This window comes from Solea solea, chromosome 21 (genome assembly GCF_958295425.1).
Source record: "Solea solea chromosome 21, fSolSol10.1, whole genome shotgun sequence".
NCBI classification, from domain to species: Eukaryota; Metazoa; Chordata; class Actinopteri; order Pleuronectiformes; family Soleidae; genus Solea; species Solea solea.
Window position 1 is genome coordinate 16617633 of NC_081154.1, and position 12164 is coordinate 16629796.

Below are 12164 nucleotides of genomic sequence, written 5' to 3' on the forward strand. Positions count from 1 at the left end.
GGCTTTCCTCACAGCTGGAGATCTACTTATCTGCACTCGGTTAACCCGGGCCGGCGCTCAAGTGTTTATTGACAGCGCTCTCACACAGCTGCGTGGTTCACACTGTACACAGGCTTTAATGTGTCCTGTGTCCATGACGTTCCGTCTTTGTAATGCTGTCCCTCTAATCACATCTGTTTCTCTTTCATGGAACTAAGCAGGTAACAGACTCTCTTCATCTCAACTGCTACTGAATTGAGTCATATATGGTTTTATAAATATAAATATAAATAGTTAAATAGGTCGCAAAAATTCTCCATTTTAAAGAGGCAAACAGGAAGTTTGATACTGAATGTTGGTATATACTCTAGGTAGATACCTGGTGGTTGCAGCTATTCATTGTTGATGAATGTATAAGTTATTTTCTCAATTAATTGAGTTGTTTGGTCTATCAAATGTCAGAACATTTATAAATCTTAAAGTCCTTCTGTTTGTTTTTCATGCACTCCCCAGTTTATTTCCGACTTCAAAACCCTATGTTATGAAGCTTTGGAACAGTCCCTCGTTCTACATCTAATGCTATTTATTTTTTTAAATTCAATTTGAAGTCTTGTCTGTATAGATTTTGCTTTTAAACCTGATGGTGTCTTGACTGATTGTCACCGTTTTAAATGTGTTATACTTATATTTTGTCTTATATTCTGTCCCGTTTCCTTCTGTAAAGCACTTTGGTTCATCTCCTGTTGTTTTTAATGTGCTATATAAGTCAACTTGACAGTTTTACTTTTCCCTCAAAGCAAATACATTCAGTTTACAGTCATAGATAAGATTAGAAACCAGGATATATTCGCATATTCACAGCTGTAGTAGGCAGGATTGCTGGGGAAATAGCTGGTTTAGTTTAGTCTGCAGCTTATTAAACTACAAGTTATATGGGTTTTCCTCTCTGGGTCTTGAGCTCTGAAGATCACTTGTATTTTATGTGATAAATGAACCCGATCGCAATCTAACCATCTCTGAACAAGAGAGTCTCTTTAAGCCTCTTTTAAATCACTATTAACCTGCCTCTCTTATAATGACAGTGAGGCAGACAATGGACACAGTGAAGCAATATTTAAACATAGATCATTTGAGTATTTCAGTAGTAGTTTATTTTGAACATGCAAACAGTCAGTCAGTCATCATCTACCGCTTTATCCTCACCCAGAGGGTCGCGGGGGGTGCTGTGCCAATCTCAGCTACATCGGGCGATAGGCGGGGTACACCCTGGACAGTTCGCCAGTCCATCGCAGGGCCACACACAGATAGAGACAAACAACCATTCACTCTCACACTCACTCCTATGGTCAATTTGGAGTGTCCAATTTACCTATCCCCACATTGCATGTTTTTGGACTGTGGGAGGAAGCCGGAGTACCCGGAGAGAACCCACGCACACACGGGGAGAACATGCAAACTCCATGCAGAAAGGCCCTTGTTCCAACCGGGGCTCGAACCCGGGTCTTCTCGCTGCAAGGTGAGAGTGCTAACCACTACACCACCGTGTGGCCCAACATGCAAACAGTATAATATATAAATGAAATAGGCAACAACTAAAATAATAATACAAAAGTGGATAATCACAGACAACTGTAAAGGGATGGGAAGAAGTACAACTTACTTAATCCCACCCCTTCTCCATAAGGTATGATTATGAACGGCAATTATTTATCTCTCTCTTCCTCTTAAATGACTGTTTTCTTGTTTCTATATTTATTGTTACATTTCTTGTGTACATCACAGTGGAAACCTGGTGAAATGAAAAACCCTTATCTTATCTTTTTTTTAAATACGTGTTTTTGAACTGTTGTATGTTTTAAAAATCCCGTGAGACGTTGCTGCACTGAGAGCACTGTTTTATTTTACCCTGTATGTGCTCAAGGTGTGTTGATTCCTCATACAGTCCAGTGAAACTCCGCTCCACAGTCACTAACCCAGCTCAACAATGACCTCCTAACAGCTCAGCTGCAGCATTTATGAGCTCATTGGCTTTGTTCAAGTTAGGGGGTGGAGCCTCCTTCATTCATTCACTCACTTCTTTTATCAAGATTATTTTTTTTTTACAGCGGGTGTAGTACTTCAGCAGTGTTTCGTCGGGAAAGCCGCTCATAACCGTCTTTCTCTTCTCGCTGGAGTGTAGGAGCTGGAGGGGTCCGAGGATGGAAGCAGCCGTCAACACATGGAGGACAAAGTAAAGCGTCGGCCAATGAGCAGCGACGAGGGCGAAGCCTCCAACAGGTGAGCAGGTTAAAAAATATCTGAAATGTTGAGTGTTTTTGTGAAGGGTTTTGTGGACTGAAGAGTGTGATAATGTCGGATATAGAGCCATTTAAAACAAGCTGACACACCGAAACAGACTGAAAAGAGCACAGAGGTAATTACAGAGGATTTGAGAGGTTTGTCCATTGATGTAAACAGCTGCACAGATAAACCAGATAGACCTGCAGAGCTCGTCTGGAATAACACACACACACACAAACACTCAGTGCTGTGTCGTAGCCATGGTGACGGAAACCAGATTTGAAGTTAATAGCCACATCAATGATAGCCTTTCTGTACTTAGCACTGTAACCACTGTAGCCAAACTCTGTGTTTGTGCACGCTTGTGTTTGTTACCTCTTTAGAACTTGTAGTCCTCATGGAGACCTGGTCTCAATAAGGTATAAACCTTATTTCTGTGGAGCTGATGAAGTTTAGGGCTAAGTATTAAATTGTGGTTAGGTCAAGGTTAGGCATTAAGTAGTTATGGCTAATGTGTGCGTGCGTGCTCGTCCGTCCACGTGGAGTTTGAACTGTTCTCAGTTTTCCGCCCAGTTCAGATATCTGTATATTTGGCTCGTCATAGATGCAGCTGAACCTTGTAACTGACATTTCAGCACAGCTCCACTGTTCTGCAATGAACCAAATATGAGTTCATGATTAATATTCATTCTCTACTGCTTATATCTGAGGGTCATGGGTGACTCTGGGTGAAAGACGTGCACCCTCAGTGGCAGCTCCAGCCCGTTTAAATGATACGTCGATGGGTGCCATATTGCTCTAGGAAAGACCAGAATGTAAACAGATGGATATATACAATCCGTCATGACATATAAAGAAATTTAATGAGACATTCAACAGTTTGTGATCTAGGTGGAGTAGATGTGCAAAACATGTCTCTGATTAATGTGCCGTAATCAAACAGAAATCTAGTAATCAGATCAAATATGAGTTAAATAATCAAATCTAATAGTTTCCAGATTGTTATGGCAGTGAGTGGATAAAAATGGTTTTAAAGTAGTTTCACAAAAACAATATGACATGTTGAAACTATTGTAAGTGACAGTATACATAATCTGAAATGTAAGTGTAGAATAATGCAGTCTCAAGTGAGTAGTTGTAGTTGTGCTACAAATACATACGTATATTAGATCCCAGGTCACTAATAGGCGTCCTATTATCATAAATCATTGTTAACTGCTATGGTACAAATGTTGCAGCTTTTCCAGCCTGTAGCACACTTGAAGTCCGGGAAATGGAGACCAATTACGTCCTCTGAAAATGATCATGCCACACTGGATGCACGAGCAGAGAACCTGCATTGCAGAATATCCAACTTTTCACTGAGGGGAGACGTGAGACATGCTTTTCAGGTGTGTCTCAGTGAGTGAGTGAGCGAGCAGCACTGCTTCTTTGTCCTGAAGATTAGCGCTCTTGTCTATTTTTAACATGAACTGCACACACTTCACGTCCAGTTCCTATGTCACAGTGAAAGCACTCTGCTGTTTTTGTTCCACAAAGCCGTGTGAAATAGTTGCAGGACAGACAGCAGCTTCATACGTGACGAGCCTTGATTACGTTGATTACAGCGCTGTATTTTATGGCGTTATCAAAGGTTAAACCCTGTGTCAAAACAAAACAGAGTCACACTTCCTGTGTCAGTTCCAAACTGCTTAATTAGTGGCTTTTACTTGATTTTCACTGGCAGTGTTCTTGTTTACATGCTTAAAATGGGCCTTTTTCATATGGCAGATATTTGGACAGTAGAAAAATCGCAGATGTAAGTAATCAAATGATTAATGACTGAGTTCCATGTAGCGTCCTCAGTGTCAGCATGCATGCTGACCATCTGTCACACGGTCCTGAATTACATGAACTGAACAAAGGGCTGTTGTTAATATGATCAGACACACTTCAAATCAAAAGGGCCTATTTAAATGGATTCTATAACATTTACATAATGGTAGTTTGCTGCTACTTGACCCTAAATTTAACTTAAATCACTTTTTAATCAAATTTTAACTTTAAAAAATGTGTGTGTTTTGTGTGTTTCAGGCTTCATAAATATGATAAAGATGAGGCAATGGAAGAGACAGTGACCCCAGATGAGCTATCAGGGACTGCTGCAGCTGCTGCTACAGAGGAAAAAAAGGTGAGTTTTCCTTGTAAAGGTATCTCAAAAATGTCACCTGTTTTTCATAACTCACTGTGCGCTGAGTTTTGAAAGCTAATAGTTTTTGACCAATGCTGCTCACTGCTGAAAAATCTCACCAATGCATTCACGCAGGCCAGTTCCACAGCTCTCACTCACCTCAGCTCTGGCTCGGTGCTCCTCTCGGCTCACGTTGTCTTCACTTCTGTGTTTTTGATGTTGATTTGTAGATGGTAAATCATACCGCTTGTGTGCAGTTGCAAAACAAACACGCACACCCACCCACTGTTTGACTCATCTGCACAAGGCGGGATTACGTCACTGAGATCTGCAGCCGATCCTCACAAGTAATAGAAAATATGGACAAATACCTTGACATGCTGCTCCCACAAGTTATGCACCGAGTGTTTTTCATTAAAAGCACAACATGTGGTTAGCATTGCACTTTAACACCCAGCTGGCCTCGGTCTATCCTTCTTTTCCCCCATCTCCTCCTTAATCAGTACTCCCTCGTAACCTTTAACCTGTCTGTAGAGCGTCTGCTGTTTCTCCAGCTGCTGTTGTGTCATTGCAAACTTAAAACGGGTCTACACGGATATCTGCTTGTTTACTGTAATTTGAAACATGTATAAGAACAGTTAATTTATGGCAGCTTGAACTACAAAAGCTTTTGTGGGTCTCCATTACATTACTTGACACGTGTTCTTCGTTATTATTTTCCCCACTCGTCTTGCAGATTTGTTGACAGTAGATAAATGCTAAAGTATTTCTTTGACACCGTTCCTTTCCTTTTTGTTTCACTTTCAATCTTTGTTTTTTATCACCATTGTTCCTCCCTCTCAATCTTTCTGTTCTGACTTGCTTCTCCCCACATCTGTGTCTCATCTGATCCACTGACCCTCATCCTAAACAACAACAGGTCGCTGAAATCACATTTGTGTATCATTGGGAATTGTGTAGTAACTCACAATACCATAGAAATGCACAATACATGGCCCACAGGAATGAATCTGCAGCAATTAATATATTTCAAGACAATCCTGTTAAATGTGGAGAAAATGATGTTGGGAATACTGAGTTCTTCCAACACTTGTTTCCCTGTACTCGATGTAATATTTGGAATGCTGAGTCAGCAATATCCAAACAATGTTTTTCTGTTTCTGTTGGTTTTTGGTGGCAAACTCCGCCCACCACTCAGATCAAAGCCAAGGCAAAGGTTCCATTCATTTCAATGTCAGAAAATGGCAGTCAATTACATTTTTAAAACAGTTTTCTTTTTAACGTTCCATCAAATTTAAAAAATAATATTTGATTAATATAACGTGGGATGCAACTAATGCTCATTTTGGTATTCAACTACATGTAGAACAGAAATCTTTATTATAACATGTTAATGTTTATTTATCATGCAGTAGTATCATGTATCAGTAGTGATATGCTCCAACCCACTGACTAATAACATTCGATGACCTGTACCTTTAAGGACACAGAAGTTAGATAAGGAGTTCTAGGAAATTCAGTGGTGTGTTTGCTACCTGCAGCCAGCAGTGTCCCCCAACACTTTATCCAACCTGACAGAACTGTGCTCATGAAGTGATTGGGAGAAGGAAGAGGATGCTAATGACAGCAATGCACAGGAAGTTAGCCAAAAGCTGATATTGCTGACAGCAGCTTGAAATTCTCTTCGTACTTCACTCAGTCCTGTGATAAGAAGTGAGAAAGTAGTGACTCTGGTGAGACAAATCTCTAGAAAGCACTGTTGTTTTTGCTCATTGAAATATCAATATCTGATGTTAATGTATGAGTAATGACATCTCAGTATATTACCGTGTTAATATTGTGTCAGACTGTTTGTATACATGGTTGTGTATTTACAGTGTGGGACTTAAAGCGAAGGTTTTTAGCATTTATTAGGAAATGAGTGGAAAATCTTGGTCAGAGATGGTTATGAGCTGTTATGAAGCACAGTAGAATGACCTTCCAAGTGGTTCTGCAGAGTTTAATAGTCTTTTCCAGATATTATAAATATAATGGCTGGTAGTAAAACACAAATCTCTCTGTTTCACCCTCTCTACACCAGCCTTCCAGTCTCCTTCCTGACAAGTCCAGAGACGTCTCTCCTCCTCCCTCTCCTTCCTACCAGCCTGCCGCTCTGCAGCGCCAAGACTCGGGGCCTCGAGGTATTAAGGGAATCCTAAAGAAAAGCCGCTCCACCAGTGTGGAGTCAGACCACAGCGAGGGCTCGACGCCTGAGTGCCCGCCAGCCCGACAAAGCAGCATCACCCTCAGCCACGTAGAGAACGAGGAAGACACACAGGAGGCAGATGAAGAAGACGAGGAGGAGGAGGAGGAGGAGGATATGGACGATGACTTCTACGAGGAGAATGATGGAGAGGAGGAGTCATTTGCTGACGATGTCACAGACGGCGGGAGCTTCAGCGTGGACAGACAGCAGAGGGACGACGATGGCGGCAGCAGCAGCAGCAGTAGTAGAGGGAGCTTTGAGGAGATGCTAAGTCCTTCACCTGACGAGAGCCTGGAGAAGAGCTCCACAGTGTCAGAGGATGTTGAGGATCTGGAGAGCAGTTTGGATGGAAGTCAGGGATCTTCACTCAAACACAGGTCAATGGATGAACACAAACGTAGTATGCTTAATGTTCAGAAAATATGTGTTGGTTTTCCTTTCTATAACCTTAAAATAATAATTATTATCTTAGCAAGTTTTCACTTATATCTAAATATCTAATTGTGATTATTTTGACAGGAAATGCGATTGCGATATGTAATTTTTACATCATTATTCTCATTTTCATCCAAAAAACACATTTAAAAGGATTAATGTGTGATATTTGTTCAGAAGTGAATTCTACTGCTCGACAACATTTTTTTTTTAATTAGGTTGATGGGGACAAATTCTTTCTGTCCGTGTCCGCCCCTGCTCTGCAGCTGTATACACTGAAAGGCTGCCTCAGTCAGGTCTGATAGTACTGCTTTTAGACCTCCTAGCATCATGCTGAAGCCCAGTGTCCCCAAACCCCCCTCCCCCTATCCACTATCGTGGAAGCCCAGCTTCCCTGGGAGTGACGATTCTGCCGCATTTGTCCAATCACGGTCGAGCTCACTGAGGGAAAAAAACTTGCTCTGTGCCGTCCCAAGCTAAGCCTCAGGTGGTTTTAATGCGTAGGCTGCTACGGGATAAACCGCTGATTCTGGACAAACTATTGACACTTTCTGATTTAGTATTTAAATGTAAATACAACTCGGTACATATTTGACGACATTTTTAGAGGACGCTTGGCTTCTCTTGCTGTCTTAGAGCAATCGCCACTGATCATCGCTGTCCTCGAAGACAAATGAGCGGCAGAAGAACAACAAAAATCCTGAAAAATGAACACACTGCAGCTTTAATTATACTAACGTTGCATTAATTATTGACAACACTTACAAATAAAAACACTATTCAAATGAGGCATATGAATAAGGCTCCCTGTAATTAAATAGGTGGCTTCCTAAATATAAAGTACTTAAAACAAATGTTATCATCAATGTTTAATGAGGAGCAAGGAGGTTTTCATTTTCTTTATCTGTAATTAGGGGTTAATCTAATATCTTTATTGATCAATGGGTTATTCGCTCAATCAGTCATTTCATCTTATGGTCTAGAAGATGATAAACCCTCATAATTGTGAGTTACTCAAATGTCTTGTTTTGTCAGTTTACTGTCGGAGGAGTAAAGAAAACATTTAAAGAGAACTTGTTTTTTTATTTTATCTCAAAACTAGATGGCAATTAATGTAATAATCCATCAATAATCAATTACTAGTGTTCTCTGTAACACCGTACTTGTATAGATGAGGTAAACTGCCTGTTTTTTGTCCTTTTTTAGACTGACAGAGTTCACTAATAAGGCAGAAGAAAAGAAGGAGCGACTGAAAAAGCCCAAAGCATCTGAAAAGATCCAGACTTCACTGACTGATCGCCTCGGTCAGCTCCAAGATTCTGAAAATGCCTGGAGGAAAAAGGTAAGGTTTTATGCAGCCTCCTTTTGTTTGTAATGGGGTTGAGTTGATGAATACCAGGTCTGCAAGACTTCTTAAACATCATAACCTTTTATTTTTCATGTCAACATGAACTCATGGTGTGTTTCTCGGGGGTTGGGTGCACTGACATTGGCTTTAATGAGCAAACTTTGCCATATGTTGACTTTTCCCTTCAGTTTTGTTCACGGGGAAAGAAACATTTGACAGTAGACATATTTCTTCCCTTGCTGAATCAGCTCGTTTTCACTTCGCTTGCTGCCAAGAGTGTGTGAGGTTGGGAGGGCCTTGGGGTTACAGCAGATTTGGAAGTGGTGACGCTAAAAGCCAGAGATCCAGGGCTAAGCTAGCCTCACAGAGGGAAAAGGAGACACACCCTCTTTCCCTTGTAAAAATAAAACCCTACACCGTGACCAAACACCTGCAAACCTTCCAAGCTATTACCAGCTTTCTTTACTGGTTTTTACAGCCTTTCTTTCCTCCTGCTTAGAGTTTGAAAGAGTTCACCTCCATAAGCACTTTAATGTCTCACAAACGTACAGAAACAGCCAGATGACGACAATTCAGGGATGGGCATCATTAGAATTATATCAATACTGATACTGGTACTGCTACTTATTGATACTTTTATTGATACTACTCAAGATTCAACATAAAACATGTGTGAAAAGACTCAAACATTGTTACTGTTCCTTTAGAGCAAAAGTTGGAAGTTTAAAGCTACACATTTAATCACGTGGGTATAGCCTATGGACAAGGGAAAGGGAATTGGGCCTGTACGTGGAGGGTGGCTGGTTCTAATCCTGTGACAGGTCAAGGGCTGGGGTGCCCCTGAGCAAGGTACACGACCTTCCCATGTGCACCGCTCCTGTGCCCAGTTTGTGCGTGTTTGCTGGTGTGTAAAAAGGATGGGTTGAATTCTGTTTATGTATGCAAATATAAATTCTAGTATAATCGCAACAAATACTGCAGTTCTGTGATGAGCAGCAGACTATTTTAAGTGCTAAATGAAGTTGTCTATCACCCCTTTACTCGCTTTGCTTTTTAAAATATTACACTTGCTACTTTTTCTGTAAACTTTGCAAAGTGAGTGTAAACTGACATGTGCATCTTCCTCACCATGAGAATACGCAGAACAATTCCAGCTTTTATCCAGATACTTATTCAGATACCGACAACGAGAAATCGGTTTCAATTAAATCTTTGTTCTTGATAGTTATCCCTACACAGGTTTTCACAGATCAGACAGTGTGGAGGTTTTAATAGATGCACATTCAAGTGACATGACACTGAGAGTAAGAAATGATGAACGCAGCATAGGAAAGCTTCACGTGCGCCAGATGGAGAACACCCAAAAAAGCTGACCTCATGTTTATTTGTATGAGGCGTCTCTTGACTTGATGTCAAGTTTACTTCTCCGCTTGGAGGGAGTTTCTGGTTTGGGTTCGTCTTTTATCCAAAGATGAGCTTTAAGAACAAATCCACTCTTGATCTAGGAAGACCACTTTATAAGTACAGGCTGTCATCATCATGATAAATCAACAGTCTATAAAATCTCATTCCATCCATTACTAGCGCAGAAATGTGCATCCTCAACACATGATCAACAATCACACAGGATTCCAGAGAGTCTGTGGTTTTCTTCCCTTCATTCAATCCAAGGTTATTGCCTGTGAATTGGTTGGACCACGCTGTGCTCTGTGTGAAACTGAATCACAGCAGACACAGATAACACATAGTTTGTCACATAGTGATAGTTGTTGTTTTTTTGTTTTATTTTAAAGTGTGTTTGTATGAGGTATCGACACATGGTCAGTGCTGAGCCGGTGGAAAGGCACCGTAATTGAAACACGGGAGCTGCCAGTCTATTGCTGTCTTTTTTACTAAGTTTGTGTCACCTAGTTAAATCCAAACAAAGGATTTCAAGTCACAAAATAACACATTTAAACTTGCTTGGCGAGGCAGCAGTAGAGCAACTACCCATTTGTGCTGTCATGTAAAAATCGTTCAGTTTCCAGTCAGGAAATAATGTCTAATCTTTAGTTAAAGGAGATTGTTTTAGGATTATAGATCTAATAAGGCATATATTATGTTAAGTGGCTGATGTGTGTTTTTCCTTGTGTCCGCATGGGCTGCCATGTTTTCAGTGAAAGTCCAGGATCTGTGTCTCAAACTGGTTGTGGACACAGGGGATAGGCTGCAATCAGTGCTGACTGTGGGTCACAACCTCTTACAAACTCACTTCAAAAGACGAATAAACTACGTTAATGAATTAAATAAACTAAATAAACCCCGAGTAATCGACATTCATGCCTCGTCTGTGTTATCTGCGGGACATCTCTCCGAGCGTAACTTCAGTTACATGTCTGAAAAGACCTTTGGTTTTCACGTCGACGTTATCTCGCACTCTGCCAAGGCGAAGCACATGTTGTTGCTCTTTGGTTGATATGTGGGCGACCAGGGAATGTAACATGCATGGTCCACACCATGGACATCTCCAACCAGCTCCAGGTGTTTCCTGTTTAAGCTGTTCACTACATCATGGTTGTGTTGTAAAGTGAGGCCTCGTTGTAAATTTAAATTTAAAGATCTGTCATATCTTGAATAATGAACGCTAATAAAAAGCTACATTGATTAATTGTTCCTTGTTGTTTACCCGTAAATGATTAATAGTCCCCCTTTTTCAATAAATACTGCTTTTATATAAAATAAGTTCAAGTTTATGTTCCAAATGAAGTTCTATATTTGAAAGTGTCTTTCACAGAATGTCTACAAACATTAAGATAATAGTTGAGAATCGACAGTTTCCCTTTAAATCCCACAGAGATTTGCTAAATGTCTCAGCCTTGCTTTCCAGCGATGACTCATTGAAGACAAGCCTTCACTTCTCGGCACAAGTCAAAACAATTACACTTCAGCTCCCCCACGGAAAGCTTCACACTCAGCTGGTCATATTGACCGAATGCTGATTTCCAGAAAAACAAAACAACAAAAAGAGCAGTTGAGATAATCAGTTAAAGATGAGTTTATTATCCCCAGAACATTGTGAATGCGTTTGTTGAGCTGGACTCTCTAAATAAGCATAATCTCAGAGTCATCCGTGGGAAGTTTTACTGGTAAATCCACCAACGAGCTGAGACGTTTTCACTCCATTCCAACTAAACCATGAAGAGACTTTCTAACGTTACATGGGGATGTTTTCGCATGTGTATTACTCTCAGTTTATGATGTTTTGATTTCTCCTCACGCACTGTTGTAAACAGTCTGTTTCCCTTTTCCTTTCGACTCCCACTCGCCCAAACTTTGTGTCAGGCTTTAAATGACCCGTGTCCTCCACACACACAAAAATCCTTGGCCTCTCCAGCTGCTGCAGTCTAAAGTTGCCCTGCTGTGCTTTTCCCTTCTCTGATACATTTCATTTCCTCTTCTCTTCCTACGATGACTTCACCTTTGACCCTTCTTTTCCAGTTTCCTCTGTCCTCACCTGCAGACTCTACCCTTCCCCTTTTTTGACTTTGACACCTGTCAGCCTTTCCCTGTCCCTTCAGGTGAGTGTTTTTACTCTGCATGGACTGAATGACTTAAAGGTACAGCTTTATGGTTCATAATAGCCTTGGAGCATAATTTAAATCAAGTGAGCTGAGAGCGAGAATACCACTTATTAACTTCCTCTAGGCTCGATTTAGAGGCTTTGCAAA

At 40.8% G+C, this 12164-nt stretch overlaps 1 protein-coding gene across 1 annotated transcript in view; it reads left to right on the plus strand.

Moving 5' to 3' along the window:
* Nucleotides 1-12164, plus strand: part of svild (supervillin d) — a 70247-nt gene that overhangs the window by 38949 nt on the left and 19134 nt on the right. Inside the window, exons 5-8 of the mRNA XM_058620921.1 lie at nucleotides 2159-2256; nucleotides 4333-4429; nucleotides 6510-7051; nucleotides 8316-8451. Coding sequence (XP_058476904.1) covers nucleotides 2159-2256; nucleotides 4333-4429; nucleotides 6510-7051; nucleotides 8316-8451 — 873 coding nt within the window. The remainder of the gene's footprint in view (nucleotides 1-2158; nucleotides 2257-4332; nucleotides 4430-6509; nucleotides 7052-8315; nucleotides 8452-12164) is intronic.